The sequence below is a fragment of the Cygnus atratus genome, chromosome 5 (genome assembly GCF_013377495.2).
Source record: "Cygnus atratus isolate AKBS03 ecotype Queensland, Australia chromosome 5, CAtr_DNAZoo_HiC_assembly, whole genome shotgun sequence".
NCBI lineage: Eukaryota > Metazoa > Chordata > Aves > Anseriformes > Anatidae > Cygnus > Cygnus atratus.
In genome coordinates, this window is record NC_066366.1 from 34,064,913 (window position 1) to 34,083,143 (window position 18,231).

The following is an 18,231-nucleotide window of genomic DNA, read 5'->3' on the forward strand; positions in this document are numbered from 1 at the left end:
CCGGACTGTGACATGAGATGGTAAGAACATAGCTCTGGAAAGGTCTGCAGGGAAATGAGTAGTCATGGTCTGGGCCATAGAGGATGTCTGTGCAGTGCTGTGGCTTCTGGCTGTCTCAAAGCAGTCTCTGCTGGAGACAGATGGCTGCTCCGCCAAAGCAGGGGCTTTGGTGCATTGAGGCCATGGCTTATCTGCATCAGCAAGCTGGAATTGGGGTTTGGGTGCTACCCAGGGACGTGGTTTTACAGGTGCTTCCGTGCTCGGGTAGCATCAAGATGATGCAGCCTAGCAGGTAGCGCTCAACACGCGGAAGAAAGCACGTTTGACCTTGTAGCAGAAGGTAAGATGGGCATCTTTGAGGACAGCTCAGTAAACCCTTGTGTTCCATGTGTGACAGGGTTTTAAAAACAATAGGTGTTGGGGTCTGGGAGGAATGGGGATTAATGCTAGAAGTGCCTTCGTGGCACAGAAAATCAGGGTGGGGACTGCTCTGCACCAGAAAAACTGGCTGCAGCACCAGCAGTGGTTCAAAGGACGGAAGCTGGAATGTGTTACAAAGCTAAAGTCTGGATCCCCAAAAGCAGGCAAGTGAAAGGGTCACAATGCAGCTAGGGACAACGGGCAGTTGTCAGCCACAATTCCTTCTGCAGAGGTCTTTGTGCTGCTCTCTCAATGGAGAGCGATGATGGCCGTCTGCCAGGGCTGTGCTCATTGCTAAATTTCTTGGACAACTTTCAGCTTCTTTGTCTCGGTCCCTCTTTCCTGGTTCTCGAGGCAGACCCAGTCCCTGGTGTACCGGATGGTGAGCTTATCTAGGCAAATACCTACGTGTCAACCAGGTTATTTTTAAGGAATGGGAAGGGCGGGGGAAGTTATTTCCTTCCTCCCATCTCAGTTGGGCAATTTCCGTTGTCCTCCCTCCACCAGGGCCCCACGGCAGCAGCCTGCATGGTCAGAGTCCGCGCACAGCCTGACATGAAAGGCAAGCTCAAATCTCCGAACTTCCCACACTTTTTTTTTTTTTTTTTAACTCCCTCCCTGCAGGCAGGAGGAGTGTTTTTTCTTGTGATTTGATCGCGGGCACAGCCTAATGTGAGCCAACTGAGTTGTCCCCAAGCACGGCAGCCCGTGGGGACAGCTTTCGGGTACTGCCCAGAGCTGGTGTCCCCCCTCTGCTCGGAGAGCCTGTCCATGCTCCACTTCTATCATTTTTTATATTAATGCAGTGCCTAATGCTGCGAGGCACCAGGTCCAACTCACTTTTGCAATATTCTCTTTATATGTGCATATGTGTATATATAAAAAAATAAATAAAATGTTCCTCCCCAGCAAGCCAGTAATAGAAGTGAAACTAGAGATGCAAGAGGGAAGTGTGGAGGTACCACAAGGATAAAGAATAAAAGAACATTCAGTAATGTTGCAGAATAATATTGAGAGGATGAGGAAGGACTAAGAAGATAGTTATGTGATGTATTGGGAGAAAGTGGTGAGATACTAGCATAGAAAGGGAAGTGAAAGGGGAAAAATTGGAGAAGTGACAAAAGCAATGAGCACGCAAGATCTGGGTAAGTTAAAGAAACTGCCCTGCCTGGCTGGGAGATGTCTGCCAAAAAGGAAGCTACACAGGAGGAAATGAGCCTGGGTTGAGCTGACTCACCTGAGGTGCTGGGATGGAGGAAAACTGTGGCTTGGAGGTGCTAGCGGTTATCAGAGGGGAAAATACAGGAAATAGAGACCCGAGGAATGTAGCGAGGCTCGAAGCAGATGAGCAGGAAGGTTGTGCAAAGAGGGGCAATTTGCAGCCACTGTTTTCAGCTGACATCCCCCACAACCACACTCAGCCATGCACCAACTTTGTCTGTGTTGGGATTGCACTGTCCAGCCGTTTTCTCTGACTTCTACCTTTTTTATTTTTGTTCCGTAGTTTGGACTGGTAAAAATGACTGATGGCAAGGAGGACCCTGCTGTGTTCACCACCACTTATTTGCCCTCAGACCAGCGTCTTCTTGCTACGGTGACCAATGCGTACCTCGGCACCCGTGTGTACCGTGACATCCTCCATGTCAACGGGGTGTACAACGGAGCGGTGGGCGACACGCACCGTGCTGACGTCCCCAGCCCCCTCAGTGTGAGAATGACTGTGCCTGGTGCGAACAGCCTGGCTGAGACCTTCACCCTGAACACCCAGACGGGTAAAGAGCAAAGCACAGAGAAGGTGTTCCTGTCCTGCAACTTCCTTTCCTACCTGCAGTGTGTGCGCCCTTTGCTCTTTCTCTCTGACTGCTGGCCACCCTCTTCTAGAAGTTAAGCCTCCTTGCCTCTTCCAGGAGGTCACCTCTTTCTTCTCCCCGCTCTCCACTCACCCGTGGGATGACTCAGTGTGTACCAAATAGGTCTGTGAAGGACGTCAGCTCCACCCCAGCAGTGGAATTCATTGCTTTAGGTGCAGCCAGTGCTGGAGTTTTTGTGCAGAACAGATACGTAGTTTTGTTGGTAAAGGAGATTTGATCAATCAATTCAAATGTTATAAAGATATGAGATGAATCGTACCCCAGATTTCACTGACTGTCAGAGGTGTCTAACCATTTGGTTCAGGTGCAGGCATTTATTTTGGAGGCAGCTAATTAAGTGAACCCCACAGTGTGTTTGTAAAGGAGCCAGAAATGGATACGGCATTGTTTGCTCTTGCCTTTGGACAGCAGCCAGCTCTGACCTTGGTGTCATACATTAGAAAGTGTAGCTGGAAGAAAGGTGAGGAGGGTTTTTTTTGCTGATCCCTCTGCGAGTGCTCATTTTGCAGATTTCAGGATTTAGTTGTACAGAGTACTAAATTCATTTATTTTCAGAAGCAGTTCTTCTCTAAGTAGTGGTATCTACTGAATGAAAGGGGCACTTTCATTCAGGCATGGAAGACATGCAGAAGACTTTTCTTTCCCACATTCATAGAATCATAGAATATCCCGAGTTGGAAGGGACCCATAATGATCATCAAGTCCAACTCCTACATTACTCTTATGAAGTTGCTTTGGAATAAGTGGAGAATAAAAGCAGGCGATTTTCAGGTTATATCTCAACCCCTGCTGGAGCCAGGCTCAGTAAAGACTGTTTAATGGTGAAACCTGGTAAAAAAAAAAAAAAATTGTATTACGAATCCATTCCTCACCAGCTTGGTCAGATTTAGTGTTTTAACAGTGTTGTCCAGTCAAAACCTGTGTTCTGGCCTGGATCTGGGAAAGACTGTTCCTTTGCCAATAGGAACCAGTAAATAAGAGAGAAATGTTAGTCTGGGGCAGAACATCAGGACCTGACAGCTAAAAAGGCTGACTCTTTGTGCTTACAGGAACCTTCAGCCATGTGCTTCAGTCAACCAATTATACAGCCACCCATCAAATCTACGCTCACCATTCCCTTGTTCACCTGATGGCCTTCAGCATCACCATCCAGCGGTCAGCTCACACCGGCCAACCCATCACGGTGCAGCTCCGGACTCCTTTTGTGCCAGAGAGCCAGGACTTGGACCTGTACCAAGGACCGGACTTCCAGGGAGCACAGTGAGTCTGCTTCACAGGCAGGAGCCTGGCCTGGAACAAATCCTTCATAGATTGTAGCACGTTGCCTTGTTCCCAGATAGGAAACTGAAAAAGTAAGGCTAGAGCTAGACTGAGATTATAAGTATTGTTGAGGCTTGTGCAAATTTACTTCTTCCTGACAGGAATGAAAAGTGTATATATATATATACATACACACACATACATATATATACACACACACATACATATATCTATTTTTTTATTATATATAAAATATATAGAAAATATATAGAAATACTTTCATTAGTTGCAATGCCAAAATTATCATCTACGCTGACACACAAGAGCATCAGAGGCCACAGGGACTATATGTGATTACAAAGAAATGAGTTTGGGGAAGATGGTGAGCTCGGAGGAGATAACCTGTAAAAATGGTTTGATGGGGCTGGGGATCCTGTGAGAGAGTTGTGATGAATCTCAGTCTTCTACAGTTTGGAACTGGGACTGCAGCTGAGCCGAAGTATGGGGACAAGGGAGCTTCTATCCTAGGTGGGAACAGGGGAAAAATTCAGCTGATGGTTCACCCTGTGTGGGTTGATTTGCACTTCGGCTCTGCTCTTACTTTTCCCTTATTTTTTTCCATCCCCTGCAGCTATGTCTATGGGACAACGCTGGTTCCTGAGGTAGAGGGGGGACCCCGGCCCACTGTTCACATGCTCTGGACTCCTGTGCCACAAGCCCTGACCTTGTGTGGGGAGGAGTGGGAGCAGTCCTGGGAGTTCCTGACAGCTGTGGCTGAAAGCGAAGAGGAGGTGAAGAGGAGCTACAGCGAGGGGCTGGCCCTCATTGCCTCTGGCTCCCTGCATTCCTCCCACACCCGCGCCTGGGACGCGCTGTGGCGAGGGTGCTGCATCGACCTGGATGGCCCTCTGCCTCTAAGACAGGCCCTCTACGGGTGTCTATATTACCTGCTGAGCGCCATCCCTCCCCGGGACAACCCGGGTTTCCTATTCCACGGCATCAGCCCTGGTGGCTTGTCCAACGGCACCCGGCGTGAGGACTACTGGGGGCACGTCTTCTGGGACCAGGTGGGTTGAAGCTGTGCTATCGGTTCACCTTGAGGCTTTGAGCAGCAACTGGGATGGAGAAAACTCGGTGTGAGGTTGCTCTCCTCCTTGCTGGCAGTAGGGGTATCTTGGCACCAGCCTCTTGTAGAAGAGCATCCTGCTTCTCCTTCGCTAACAACTAGTGAGGCTCAGCTCCATCCTAGGCATTACTCATGTTAGTTATCTCCTCTAACTCAAAAGTTAATTGCCTAAAGCCAAGCCAGAAGGCTGGTGTTGGTGTGTGGACAGTGGGGGTGAGAGGCCAAGAGGGATCCCACAGAAGGGCAGCTCTCTTCCCCATGCTAAGATAGGTCGCTCACCCAAGAGAGGCCAAAGCAAAGGGAACTTCAGTGTCTAGTTTAAAGCAAGGCCACTAACATACGGGAAACAAGTTTGAAACAAGTTGAAACCTGCCTGAAATCCTCCCAGCTTTGGTGGCATCAGCAAACCCTATTGTGCTTGAGGTAACTATTGAAAAAGCAAGCGTTTTCTATGTTTTCAGCTTTTCAGTGTAGGTTTGGTGTGTACTCAGCAAACCAGTCCATCCGGGCAGCTTTGTCCTAACCAGAGGCTCAGAGCTGCCCTTGGAGACAGCTGCACTGAATGAGCACGCAGCTCTGCAGTTGAATATTTAATGCATAATGTGAGTGAGAAACACGGCTAGATGGTGCTGAGCCCCCTGTGCTGAACCCAGCCTGGTCTTTCAAACAGGCAAAGGCTTTTTTAGTCCTGTGGGCCTTGTTTTTGACCCACCCCAGAACCTTTGGCTTTTGGAGGACTCCTGCCTCCCCTCTTTTGCATGCTGAGGGTCCCGCTGAGATTATCCTAGCAAGGTACCAGGGGGGTGGCTAGCAGAGGACAGGAGGTATGGGTGCCTAGATGCACTTTTGAGGGCAGAAACAGAGCTTTGTGGATTTATCCCTTTTAGTGAGCCAATATGACAGCACCTTTAAGCAGCAGCAAAGTCATGGTCAGAGCATTCAGGACTGGGGGTGGACTTGAACTGGTGGGAGCAGTTGGGTGTCCAACCAGCTGATTTCACCACCTTGCTTTGCTTGGATGTTTTCAGGACACCTGGGTGTTCCCGAACATCCTGCTGTTTTACCCTGAGGCTGCCCGAGCCATTCTGGAGTACCGAATTCGCATGTTGGAAGGAGCCTTACGCAACGCAGAGGAGCAAGGCTACAAGGTAGGGACAGGGCTGTTGGGCTGGGGACAGCGCAGCCCAGCCAGCGTCACCCAGCAGGACAGTTCGACTTTCTTCTTCCTCTATGGCTCTATCTTTAGCCAGAGGCTGTGAGCTGGGCTTTGCCTGCAGGTTGTAAACAGGGAAGAGTGTCAGGAGAGGTGGTGTTTTGCTGCTCCATGGGTGTCTTCTCCCAGCAGGGTGCTAAGTTCCCATGGGAGAGTGCAGCCACTGGCCAGGAGGTCTGTCCTGAGGACATCTATGGAGCCCAAGAAATTCACATCACTGGGGATGTTTTGATGGCCTTTGAGCAGTATTACTACACCACACAGGTAAAGGGAGCGTGTGCCACGCAGAGGGCCTGGTGGTAAGGCCTGCAGGGCATCTGATGACTGTCGCTGTCCCTTCTCAGAGAAACTCTGCAGTTATCTGCTCCTGTCGGAACTGCCAGTAGCACTTTGGGGTCCTTTCTTCGTCTCCTCCTCCCAATCTTGCTCCTCATGGGTGGCTCAGCATCCTATTGGTTCAATTCAGGCCAGTTTTCTGCCTTTTTCCCCTGCTCTGTGCATTTTCTTATAGCTCCTTTCCTTCTGCTGAGTCTAGGCCTGTCTGAATTTCCTTCATGCTTCCCCGTCCCTGTTTTTCTCTGGCTTTGGCTCCTTCCAGGACCAGAAGTTGTTCAGGGAGGATGGAGGATGGAAGCTGGTGGGGGCCGTGGCTCAGTACTGGTGCAGCAGGATGGTGTGGAGCGAGGAGGAGCAATGCTACCACATCAGAGGTACTTCTGCAACTGCCAGGCCTGTTTGTGGGGAAGGGCTTTGCAAAGAGAGGCTCAGAGCCCCTCCAGCCAGACCTGGGTGGGAGTGCATGGGTTCTGTAGCCTCCTGCCCTGTTATCCGTGTCTGTATCCACGTGACAAGATGCCAAGCTCTTTCAGTGCCACAGGGCCAGTTGTTTTCCTCTTAGCCCCTTGCTGCTCACAGGACACCCCTTAGCGTCTCCTTCCATTGCAATATAAGTTGATGTGACAGGCCTGGGTGCTGTTTGAGGTCTGATGGTGTGACTGGCAACACTTTGGAAAATAGGGTACGAGGGCTTTAGAGAGGAAGGAGAGAGATTCAGCAGGGAACGGGGATGTACCTCTGTGTGATGGAAGTGAACCTGGGAACATTGTCACTTTAGGAAACAGCAGGGAAATGCTTGTGAATTGTCCCAAAGGAATTGGGGAAGGACTCCTCTAAAAAGGTGATGTGGCAGGTGGCCCAGCTGAAGTGCCTCTACACCAATGCACTCAGCGTGGTAAGCAAGCAGGAGGAGTTGGAAACCACAGGGCAATTAGAAAACCATTACTTAATTGCTATCATGGAAATGTGGTGGGATGGATCACATAACAGGAACACTGGAAGAGAGGGTTACAAGAAGGGCTTCAGAAGAGATGGAGGGCAGCACTCCTACCCCTCCTTCCTTGCCTATGTTAAGTATTCAGGTTGGATTTCAGGAAAAGGTTTTTCACTAAGAGGGTGGTCAGGCACTGGGACAGGCTCCCCCAGGGAAGTGGCTCATAGCACTGAGCCTGCCGGAGTTCAAGAAGCGTTTGGAAAATGCTCTCAGACACATCGTCTGATATATATATATATTTTCAGTGGCCCTTTGGGGACGCGGGAGTTGGACTCGATGATCCTGGTGGGTCCCTTCCAACTCAGATATTCTATGGTTCTATAAGAAACGGCTCAACATTGAAAAGCTGCCTCTGAGAAACAGCCACGGACAGGTTGAGAGCTTGTGGGTAAAAGTTAAGGACTGGACCAATAAAGGACACCTCGTGGCTGGGGTTTACTATAGGCTGCCTGATTAAGGGGAGCCTGTGGACGTGCCCTTCAGCTACAAGCAGCATCATGCTCGCAGGCATTCATGGTGGGGGCGGATTTCAACCACCTAGATATCTGCTGGGAAAGCTGCACAGCGGGCTGTAAGCAATCCAGGAGACTCCTGGAGTGCACTGAGGATAACTTCCTGGTCCAGGTGTTAGAAAAACCAACCAGAGGAGAGGCATTACTGGACCTAGTACTCACCAGTGCAGATGAACTCATTAAAGATGTGAAGACTGGAGGCAGTCTGGGCTGCAGCAACCACACCCTGCTTGAGTTCATGATTTTGAGGACTATGGGCCTGGCAGAGAGCAAAGTCAGGACCCTGAACTTTAGAAAAGGGAACTTCCAGCTATTTAAAGGCCTAGTGGATGAGATCCCCTGGAACACTGTCCTTAGGAATAGAGGAGCTCATCGGACCTGGCAGCTCTTTCAGGATGCTTTCCTTTGAGTGAAAGAGCTCTCTACCCCCAGGTGTAAGAAATCAAGCAGGGAAAGCAGGAAACCAGCATGGCTGAGCAAGGGCCTGCTGGTCAAACTGGGGTGTGAGAAGGAAATAACAAGCAGTGGCAGCAGGGACATGTGGCCTGAGGAGAGTACAGGGATGCTGTTTGGATGTGTGGGGATGGGATGCGGAAAGCCAAGGCACAAATGGAACTGAGATTGGCAAGGGATGTAAAAAATAACAAGAAGGGATTCTATAGGTACACTGGCCAGAAAAGAGAGGCCAAGGAGAGTGCCCCCCCTCTGATAAATGAGAAGGGAGAACTGATAACGACAGACATGGAGAAGGCTGAGGGACTCAACTTCTTTGCCTTAGTCTTCACTGCCAGTCAGGCTTCCCACATCTCTTGAGTTGCTGAACGCCTAGGCAGAAGTTGGGGGAGCAAAGTCCCTCCCACTGTAAGTGAAGAACACAGGCTGGAGACCACCTGACGGAACTGAACGGGTACAAGTGAAGGGATGCAAGACATGGACTCCGGATGGCTCTTGAACAGGAGACGTTTATTGCCCTTTTTCACTACTACATATACTTTCCCCATAGCCCCACGCGCTGTCCACGCACCCAAATCTGTCATACAATTGGTTAGAGACCCTCAGACACGCGCCTCGAGCCAGCCAGCAATTGGCCACTGCCCAAAGCTCATCTTTAACACTGTAGCCAATTTACTTTATCTTGACCTTGCTCAAGTTTTTGTTTCTACCGCTTGTTTCCTCATTATCTCTAATTCAGGGAAGTGTGAAACAGCGCGAAGCCACCTGTGAGTTCCTTTCCCACATACAAGTTTATGGGGCCCGGTGCCACGCATCCCAGGGTCATGAAGGAATTGGCTAATGGAGTTGCCAAGCCTCTCTCCATCATATTTGAAAAGCCCTGGCAGTCAGATGAAATCCCTAGTGACTGGAAGAAGGGAAACATCACTCTCATTTTTAAAAGGGTAGAAAGGGGGGCCTGGGGAACTGCAGACCAGTGAGCCTCACCTCTGTGCCTGGGGTGATCATGGAACAGATGCTCCTGGAGGCAATGGTAAGGCACATGCAAGGAGGTGATCCGAGACAGCCAGCATGGCTTCACTAAGGGCAAATTGTGCCTGACCAACCTGGTGGCCTTCTACAATGCAGTGACTGCATCAGTTGATAAGGACAGACCGGCTGATGTCATCTACCTGGACTTCTGTAAGGCCTTTGATACAATCCCACGTGACATCCTGATCTCCAGATTGGAGAGAGATGGAGAGAGATTTGGAGGACGGACCATTCAGTGGATAAGGAATTGACGGGATGGCTGCACCCAGAGAGTGGTGGTCAATGGCTCCATGTCCAGGTACAGGCCAGTGACAAGTGGTGTCCCTCAGGGTTCTGTTTTGGGACCAGTAATGTTTAATATCTTTATCAGTTTGATTGAGTGCACCCTTAGCGAGTTTGTAGATGACACCAAGCTAAGTGGTGCAGTCAACACACCAGAAGGAAGGGATACCATCCAAAGGGACCTGGACAAGCTTGAGAAGAGGGCCCACTTAATGAGGTTCAACAAGTCCAAGTGCAAGGTGCTGCACCTGGGTCGGGGCAATCCCAGGCAGGAGCACAGGCTGGGAGAAGACCTCACTGAGAGCAGCCCTGCAGAGAAGGACCTGGGGGTTCTGGTGGACAAAAAGCTTGGCAGGACCCAGCAGTGTGTGCCTGCAGCCCAGGCAGCCACCTGCATCCTGGGCTGCATCACCAGAGGGGTGGCAGCAGGGCAGGGAGGGGATTGTCCCCCTCTGCTCTGGCCACGAAGATGCTCAGGGGGCTGGAGCACCTCTCCTATGGAGAAAGGCTGAGAGAGCTGGGGATCTTCAGCCTGGAGAAGAGAGGGCTCCAGAGTGACCTCAGTGCAGCTTTTCAATACTTAAAGGGAGCTTATAAAAGAAAAAGATGGAATGCAAAACCTTTCAACCCGAGTCATTCTATGACTTGGCAACCCAGGCCAACATTTTTGTTTTTTTTTTTAAACAAGACCTGAGTTTAAATCTGACAGTAGCCTGTAGGAGTTCATTCCTTGAAGGTCTCCTGGTGTTGGTGCCAACTAAGTACAACCACTGATATGTCTGGCAGGACAAAGTGTGTCTCCACAGGCAGCAATCCTGCTGAAGCACGTTATGTTGAATGAGCACACATCACCAGTGACTTGAAGAAGAGCTAGAAGTGAAGCAGAGCTGTTTGTTGGTGGAGGGTCTGGAGGAGATGGCTGGGTTAGAGTTAAAGGATCTCAATGCAGTTGGGGTGATCAGAGCTAGAAAAGTCCCCGGAGTTGCTGCAGGTTAGCTTGTGATCGATAGATCCTTTGTATTAAACCCCAGTGTCCCAAAGGTTGTCCCAGAAGAAGGCACTTGAAATGCCTATTTTCACTTTTCTTTCGGAAAGTGGACATCAGCAAGGGAAGGAGTTGAGCTTATAACTAGGGAAATATATCCGGTTAAGGACTTGAAGGTCACCTTGCCTACGAGTCTCAGCTCTGAATTAAGGGAAATGCCTTCGGGATGTCTGTTACCTTGAGAGTCTGCACTTTCTCAGCTAAATCACAGAATATTCCAAGTTGGAACGAAGCCACAAGGATCATCAAGGCTAACTCATAAAGCTGTAAGACAGGGTGTTTCTCCTTCACAGCAAATGCAAACACCACTTATGTTCCCCTCTACTGAGCATTGCACTGAGGTAACTTCCAGAAACAGGGAGGCAACACCTACTGTCAGGAAATATCAGGACTCCAAGCATGCAGTAATGCAGGTACAATTCAATAGGTGTTTCTAGTAGTTTTATTAATGATTATCGTAGTGAGAATGCTCAGGCAGCATCTCTTCCTCTATGCTCTCTGCTCAGTCGTTGCAGAGGCCCCACTTATATGCTGTTTCAAGGACATAAGGAAAATCATTTTAATGTTAAAAAGGCAGGAATACATTCTTGGGAAGAATGGATGTTGGACAATCATCTATGTTAATGAAACCAAGTTCCCATTTCTGGGAGGGATGGACTCCTTAGGGCCCATAGGAGCAGCACATCCAGTATTAGCTCAGTAGTGGGAGATAGAAACAGTCAGGACTACTAACTTTTGGTTGAAAAGAGTGCTCCTTTCATTAGGATAAACTTCTTAGACCTCTCAAATCTTAAGGATTAATATTTTTTCCACTGCACTAGTCATGTGAGCAGGCATCAGTGGTTCCCTTTCAGGAAGGAGGGGTTCCCTTTCTTGTGCCAGCTCCCTGAGGAGGGGCACAGAGCCATGGCAAACCTTGAGTGTGCTGCAGTATGAAGTGTACCCTTTCTCTCCCTCCAGGTGTCATGCCCCCAGATGAATATCACTACCAGGTTGATAACTCTGCTTACACCAATGCCTTGGCCCAGCGGAGGTAACATGCATGCTTTGGTTAAGGCACTGGGCCAATTTTCTTCTCTTCTGCCTAGCTGTCTGGCAGGGGTAGGAGACAGCAAGTCTCCCACATGCTGCACACCTTTCCTCTCTTTGCATACCTCTGTCTGAGCTGGTCTCCTTTGCTTTTGTTTGCAGTTGGTGGAAGGAGGTAGATGCTCCTCTGGCAGTTCACCTGACCCTTCAGGTATATGCATTACAGAGGCATTTCACAAGTTTTTCATTTCATCTCCCTGCATTGTGTGGGATGTTTAGACAATTAGCCAGCTGGAAATATATGTAGCTAGACAAGGAGTCCCAGCTCCAGCAATGAAAGCTGTTACCCCGAGCTTAGACTTTGACCCATATTCTTTCTAAGCACCTGCTTCTTTGGCGGTGAGTTATGGCTCAATTAGTTTTTTGTGTTCCCTCCCTTCTTTTTCCCTCTCCAAGGGGTCACAGGCACTTGTGCCTGATATAAAACATTGTTCCTCACTCCTTTTCAGCTTACGTTTTGCAGCTGACATTGCTCAAGACCTCTTGATCCCTGTGCCAGAGGAGTGGGTGGAATGTGCCAACAAAGTCAAAGTGCCTTTTGATATGGAGAAGAACTATCATCCTGAGTACGATGGTTACAGCCCAGGTGAGTGGAGGGGCAGCAGCAGACCTTTGAATTGGCCGGTGCTCTTTCTTTTGAAGCACACAAGTGAGGCAGGGACAGTGCCTGAATGGTTGGCTGAAGCAAAAACCTCTAGCGTTTGCTCTCTCAGTGCAGAATTTGGGTTGCCAGTGTGGGGATCCTGATTTGTAGATGTTTTTTCTGCTTCTTGGTGGATCATTTTTCATTATTGTGGTCATGCAACTAAGGATTTTAGGTACGCAGAGGGTAGGAAGAGGCCTTGAGAGCATGGGATACTGGGCTGCAGATGACATGGTGGCTATGAACCCGTGTGTTGGCAATTAGGTCTGTCCTTCCAAGGTCAAGTGCGATGTATTGCCATTCCAGCAACCTCTAGCAGTGAAAGTTCGTGTGGAAGTGCACATTCAGTTTAATGCCCCCTTTGTACATTTTATTTGCCTTTAGCAAGGCAGCAATGATTTGTCCTCCTTGCAGTTCCACAACATTTCCAACACGATGTGGTTTCTGTTGTTCTAAGTTTAAGATTCTGTATACCAGATTCATTCCCTTTATGAGTAAATAGACAATCAATTACTCCCAGCTGGCATATGTGGTCTGACTGATTCTTGGCTCTTTTCCCCAGGTGAGCGTGTGAAACAAGCTGATGTTGTCTTGCTTGGATTCCCTCTGATGCACCCCATGAGCCCTGAGGTCCGGAGGAATGATCTGGAGATATATGAACCTGTCACTGAGCTGAATGGGCCAGCCATGACCTGGGTAAGGAGAGGGGCAAAGTCTGAGGTGGTTTTCATCCGCAAGGTGGTCATTCCTAGCTGAGTTAGTTAATGCTAGCCCATATCAGTGGACATAAACCTACTTTAAGTGATAAGAGAATGCGGGCAGTTATCTCGGAGCTAGAAAAGTGTGCTAAAGGGATCTACACTGAAGGTTGCTAGTTACGGTCACTCTGGAGGCTTTGCAGCATAGTCACCCCTGGGGGAAACAGCGGCCAGCAAAAGGACAGTTTTCCCTCCTGCAGAGCATGTTTGCGGTGGGCTGGCTGGAGCTGAAGGAGATGCAGAGAGCACAGAGCCAACTGAACAAGTGTTTCAGCAACATCACAGAGCCCTTCAAGGTCAGCTGTGTGGAGTATTGTCGCTGCTTCCATGTGACAAATGTCTCTTGCTTCTATCTTGCGTGTTCCCAAGTAGGTCCCTTCTATGCTGTCTGTGCTTGCAGTCACTAGATGATTATCATATTGAGCTGGGTGGTTGCACATTCAGTCTACTCTCTGCATGTTTCCAAAGAACAGCAAAACTTGCTTCCTACCAAGCAATACAAAGCCAGGGGTCAGTATCCTGCTCATCCCAGGCTTCCTTCTTCCTTTAAGGGGTGGGAAAGGGAATGGAGATGGTGGTATTTTAAAGGCCATCTCATGCTGGGATGGGCAACAGCATATGACTGTTGCAATACCCCTAATATGTGGCTGTGATGGTAAGCATATTCAAACGCACATAACTATATGAAGGGTCCCAGTGAAACCACTGACTTTTTTTCCCCTCCTCCCCCTCATACTGGAGTAGATCTGGGTGGAGAATTCAGATGGATCTGGAGCTGTGAACTTCTTGACAGGAATGGGTGGATTCTTGCAAGCTGTCCTCTTTGGTTACACAGGGTTCAGGTGAGACCTATGTTATGTCTTATCTAATTTCTAACCAACAAGTGACTTGAAGCGTTAGCATTTAGCTGGAGCAACTTGTTGCTTGTGAAAAAGAAAAGAACTTGAAGCATCTAGCAAATTCCAGAACATCTGCCAATGGCTCTTGGCAGGTAGTGGTTAATGATCCTTGATGAACTGTGGACACTGGGGACGGTTGGTCACTGCCGGAGAACAAAGCGGAGTTTCCAGAAATGATGAGCTTTGATCCATTTCTCCTCCAGCTAAATCAGTGTTTAAAGCCATTGGCTTCAAAAGGAGTCAAGACTTAACCTCCTTTTGGTGGAAGAAGGAGATAAAAGTAATCGTGAGCAAAAATGCTATTTCATAAAGCTGTTTTCTCCCTTCCCTGTTTTTCTGCTGAGTAGAAAGGGAGTCTCAAGCAGGCAGTTCTTCTTTCCCTGTTTCTTTTGCACCATTTTTTTTGTTGGTTTGTTTTTGCTTTTTTTTTTTTTTCTTTTTTGCAAAGGCCATGGTGGATATCACTGTAGTGAGAGATGGTGACGCTGCTGAAATGGCAAGGGACTGGGAAATGTATTTGCTGTTCTCATGCCAAAAGACTAAAAATAGTATATGTAAGAGAGGGGAAGTCTCCTGCTGAGTCCCAGAAGTTGTGTGGAAAAGGAAGCTAGTACAGAGGGTCGTAGACGGCCTGGTTAACAGCAGCCTTGCCAGTGAGAGATGCCATACACACAGATGTAAGTCCTTCTGCAACCCCTCTGAAGTAATCTGCCATCCACACACAGGACTGCAACTCTGTGGAGGAAAAGTGGTCAGCTGGAATTGCCACAGTATTAAGATACCTTAGAAAACACACTAAACTCTTCATATAATTTCAAGCCTGCCTCGCATCTGGAGCAGCTTGGTGGTTTCACCTCTGAAGCAGCAGTCTCTGGAGTGTATTCTTAGAGTTTAATTGAGGATGGATCACACTGGCAAGTCTTTTGATTGCCAGTAAGGCCTTCTAGCACTGTGTTTTTACTCTGTGTGTGTGTGGCCAGAATCTGCTGAGAAATCCACCAGACTCTTGGTGGAACTGGGTGTGAGCTACTATATTCCTCGCTGAAAACCTTAATCTCAGCTTTTGCAAAGCTTCAAGGTCTTCAGACGCTGTGTGTGTGTGTCAGATTTGGGCCCCTCTTGCAATAGGCTCAACTCACAGGCTTTGGGGCTCGAGCCAAATTTCCAAAAATGTCACGATGACATTGATGTAGTCCTTGAGACCACACTCCTGCCTTGCCTGTTGTAAGCCATGGCTGGCTGGCACATTGGTCTGCCGCTGAGTACCTCTGTGGAGGCAGCACTGGCCCAGGCCATGAGCCCCATTTAATTTCAGGCTGAGGACTGGTGGCATGTGTGTCTGGTATTCCAGCGTGGGAGAAGTGTGCTGTTTCTGCTCTTTGGCCTCTCTCAAGTCCTCTCAGTAGTCTCAAGACCATGGTAAAGAGCTCTCACAAGTCAATATTTCAGTAAGAGATTTAGTGACTGTTATTTTTTTTTTTTTTTTTTTGGTCCAAAGCCAAAACACAAAAATGGGCTCTGCTTGACTTTGGATAAGGCTTTGGAGAAAGGATTCGCGCTGTTGGCCTGATTTTTATCTTTCTGTGAAAGAGCACATATGAGTTTATTCTGAGTTATTTTGGCAGTTTATTATCTCTATCCAACTCTGCTGCCCACTGCTTGTTGCTGTGCCCAGTTTTCCTCCCCATTCTGGAGCAGGGCATTTCTGAAGTTTTGCCAGCATAGCTGCTGATAAAGTCACACCCTGAGCTGGAGTGGGAAACTGAGAGGGGAAAAAATATAATCCTGCTGTGTTTTTGTTTGTTTGTTTCAAAATCCAACCTACAGACCCTAAGCTGAGGAACTGGAAGAGGGACAGAAACACCAGAGGGTGCTGGGTTGTGAAATCACAGCCCCAGTAGCTTTTCACCAGATGCTTTGTTGTTGTGTTCGGGATTTGCCCAGAGAGCCTTGGGATACACCTAGGAGTCTTTCTGCCCGAAAATGCACGGAGTAAGAGGAGGGGCCCCTGGGATACATGAGGGGGTGCTGTTTTGACTGACTTGCACCTGCCTTTCCAGGATCACAAAGACCAGCCTTCTCTTCAACCCCTCGTGTCCTGATGACGTCCACAAGTTGAAAGTCACCGGTGTCTCCTACTTGGGGAACAAACTGAAGTTCACCATCACCAAGGAAGAGATCAGGATTAAAGTGACTGAATCTCCCCTTGACCCTCCCGCTCTGCCCCTGGAGGCAGTGCTGGAGGAGTCAGGGCAGCGGTTTCCCCTGGGTGAAGGTACGGTCACGACCCTTCACAACCCTGGGTGACTATGCGTGCTGGCCTTGCAGTTGTCCAACAGCACTTCCTGCTCTCTAGCTCTTCAGGAAGTAATTGCTTGGGCAACTTCCCTATAAATGAATAAAATGTGGGGAGAAGCTGTTCCTGTGCCTCATGCATGTTGGTTTTTGTTGCAGGGCAGAGCATCTCGTTCCCCACGGCAGCTGGATGGATTCAGAGGTCACCCACCAAGGCGCATTAAAACCTGGCTGAGCTGGGTTTTGCATGATGGAGACTAAAATCTTGAAGTGCAGATGTCAGAGGAAGAAGCATGGGGCACCCTTGCGGTGTTCTGGCCTGTGCCATAAAACTTTTGCCCCCGTGGGACTGTGTATGCTTTGTTTCTTGGGCCTAGGGAAGGTGTGTGGAGCACTCACCATCACTGGGCTGGCAGCAGCTCTTTGAGTGAAGCTGAGCATCCTTGTCCACAGTGGGGGCGCTGAGCCCTGTGTCCCCACTTCCCAGGCCGTCCCCATCTCTTGCTTAGTAGAGGGGACAACACCAAGCCTAAAAGCCACGTCCTTTGCACGAGGGGAGAACGGTGGAATGTGCGAGCTCAGTTTGAAACACATTCCCTGAGCGGCCTGCGGATGCTAAATCCTGAGAAAGCGGCAGGTGCTCTTCCTGCTGTGCTTCTCAAAGGGTTTTGCAGGCCTAGCCATGGCTGCTTTGCCACGTCAATCCACAGCAGCAGCCAGCAGAAAGAGGAGGCTCCCTTTGCCTCTGGTGTTTGGATGTGCCAAGCACCAGCACCCCAAACCTTGACCCCCCCCCGTACTGAGAAATGCTGCTGAGGCAGCGTGATGAGGTATGGACAAAGGCAAGGCTGAAACTGAGCATTGTTCTGGTGCACAATATTTGTGGTTTTGGTACTGTATTGCCTGCATGCCTTCATTAGAGCTGCCGCGTGTTGAGCATGGGGATTTTGAAGGCGCTCCCTGCCCTGCCCTGCCGAGACTTGTTCTGCTCTGTACGCAAACCCCAGGAATCTCACCTAAATGGCCAGGAGTTTATAAAAAGATTTGTGGCTTCTCGGCACCACGGACAGCATGTGGGAACACTTAGGGAAGGCAGCAACGCAGGTCCTCTGCCTTGTAATTAGGGCTGGCTCCTCACTGGGCCCTGAACCACTAATTAGCAGCAGCCCTCAGCAGCAGGGCAGGACGTATGGACCCCTCTGTCCTCCTGCACCATGATAACGGCTCTGGGGGCCACACCTGGATTATGGTGCTTGGGGAGGAGATAGGAATAAGGCCCCACTTGTGGATGGATGTTTTTGGCTGTGTTGCCAAAATGAGACGGCTTTGGCTGTAGCACAAAGCAGCAGGGAGAGCCAAGTCTGAGGGCTGGGGATGTCTCCAGACCTGCTTAGAGCAACGGGGAAGGTCCCCATGGATCCTGTGTGGGCTGAGCCAGGGCGTGCTGTGGGTCACAGCATCCCGTGTGGCTCATGATCACCGCAGGCAGATCCCCTCTGTCATGGCCCGAGAACCAGCTGGGGCGGGGGGCGGATTCTGCTGTGCTGCCATGAATTTGTAGGTCTCAGCTCTGCCTGGGGGGGGTGGTGGCTGCTCTACCCAGCTGTTGCCATCCCAAGCCAGGAAACATCTGCCTACTTCTTTCCCCTCCTCTGTTATAGATGAGGCCAGTATTCTTCCTCTCACCATGACTATTTTAGGCTGGGACACCCTAGAAGTGATGTGGATTAACGCCCCCATCTGCGAAGTGCACTATCTGAGCACACAAAACACGTTTATATCATCCCTTAGCACAATCCTTGCACCACATACACACATGCATGCCACACATTCGCAATGGGTGAATTGTTTTAATGATTTAAATAGTAATCACTGAGGCTGGAGGGGTGCTGTAGTCCACACAGGAGGCAGGGCTTAAACAAACAAACAAACAAAACCACACAAGGTAAACAGAAATAACGTAGCTGCCCAAAGAAGCGTGGGGTTGGGCACGGCGGGGCTGG

At 49.4% G+C, this 18,231-nt stretch overlaps 1 protein-coding gene across 4 annotated transcripts; it reads left to right on the forward strand.

Annotated features, from left to right (window-relative positions):
- Window positions 1-16,587, forward strand: PGGHG (protein-glucosylgalactosylhydroxylysine glucosidase). Of its 4 annotated transcripts, none has more exons than XM_035539073.2 (14): window positions 1-20; window positions 1,925-2,192; window positions 3,341-3,551; window positions 4,183-4,618; window positions 5,706-5,825; window positions 6,020-6,154; window positions 6,489-6,600; window positions 11,505-11,577; window positions 12,083-12,219; window positions 12,839-12,972; window positions 13,235-13,330; window positions 13,779-13,876; window positions 15,994-16,208; window positions 16,388-16,587. In XM_035539073.2, the coding sequence occupies exons 1-14, from the start codon at window positions 18-20 to the stop codon at window positions 16,450-16,452; spliced, it is 2,103 nt and encodes a 700-aa protein (XP_035394966.1). In that variant the 5' UTR covers window positions 1-17; the 3' UTR covers window positions 16,453-16,587. The 4 variants fall into 4 exon arrangements, with proteins under 4 accessions (XP_035394966.1, XP_035394968.1, XP_050566956.1 ...); XM_035539075.2 differs by having other exon boundaries at window positions 2-20; window positions 6,023-6,154; window positions 16,388-16,586; XM_050710999.1 differs by lacking the exon at window positions 1-20 and adding an exon at window positions 909-982.
- The last annotated feature ends 1,644 nt before the right edge of the window (window positions 16,588-18,231 follow it).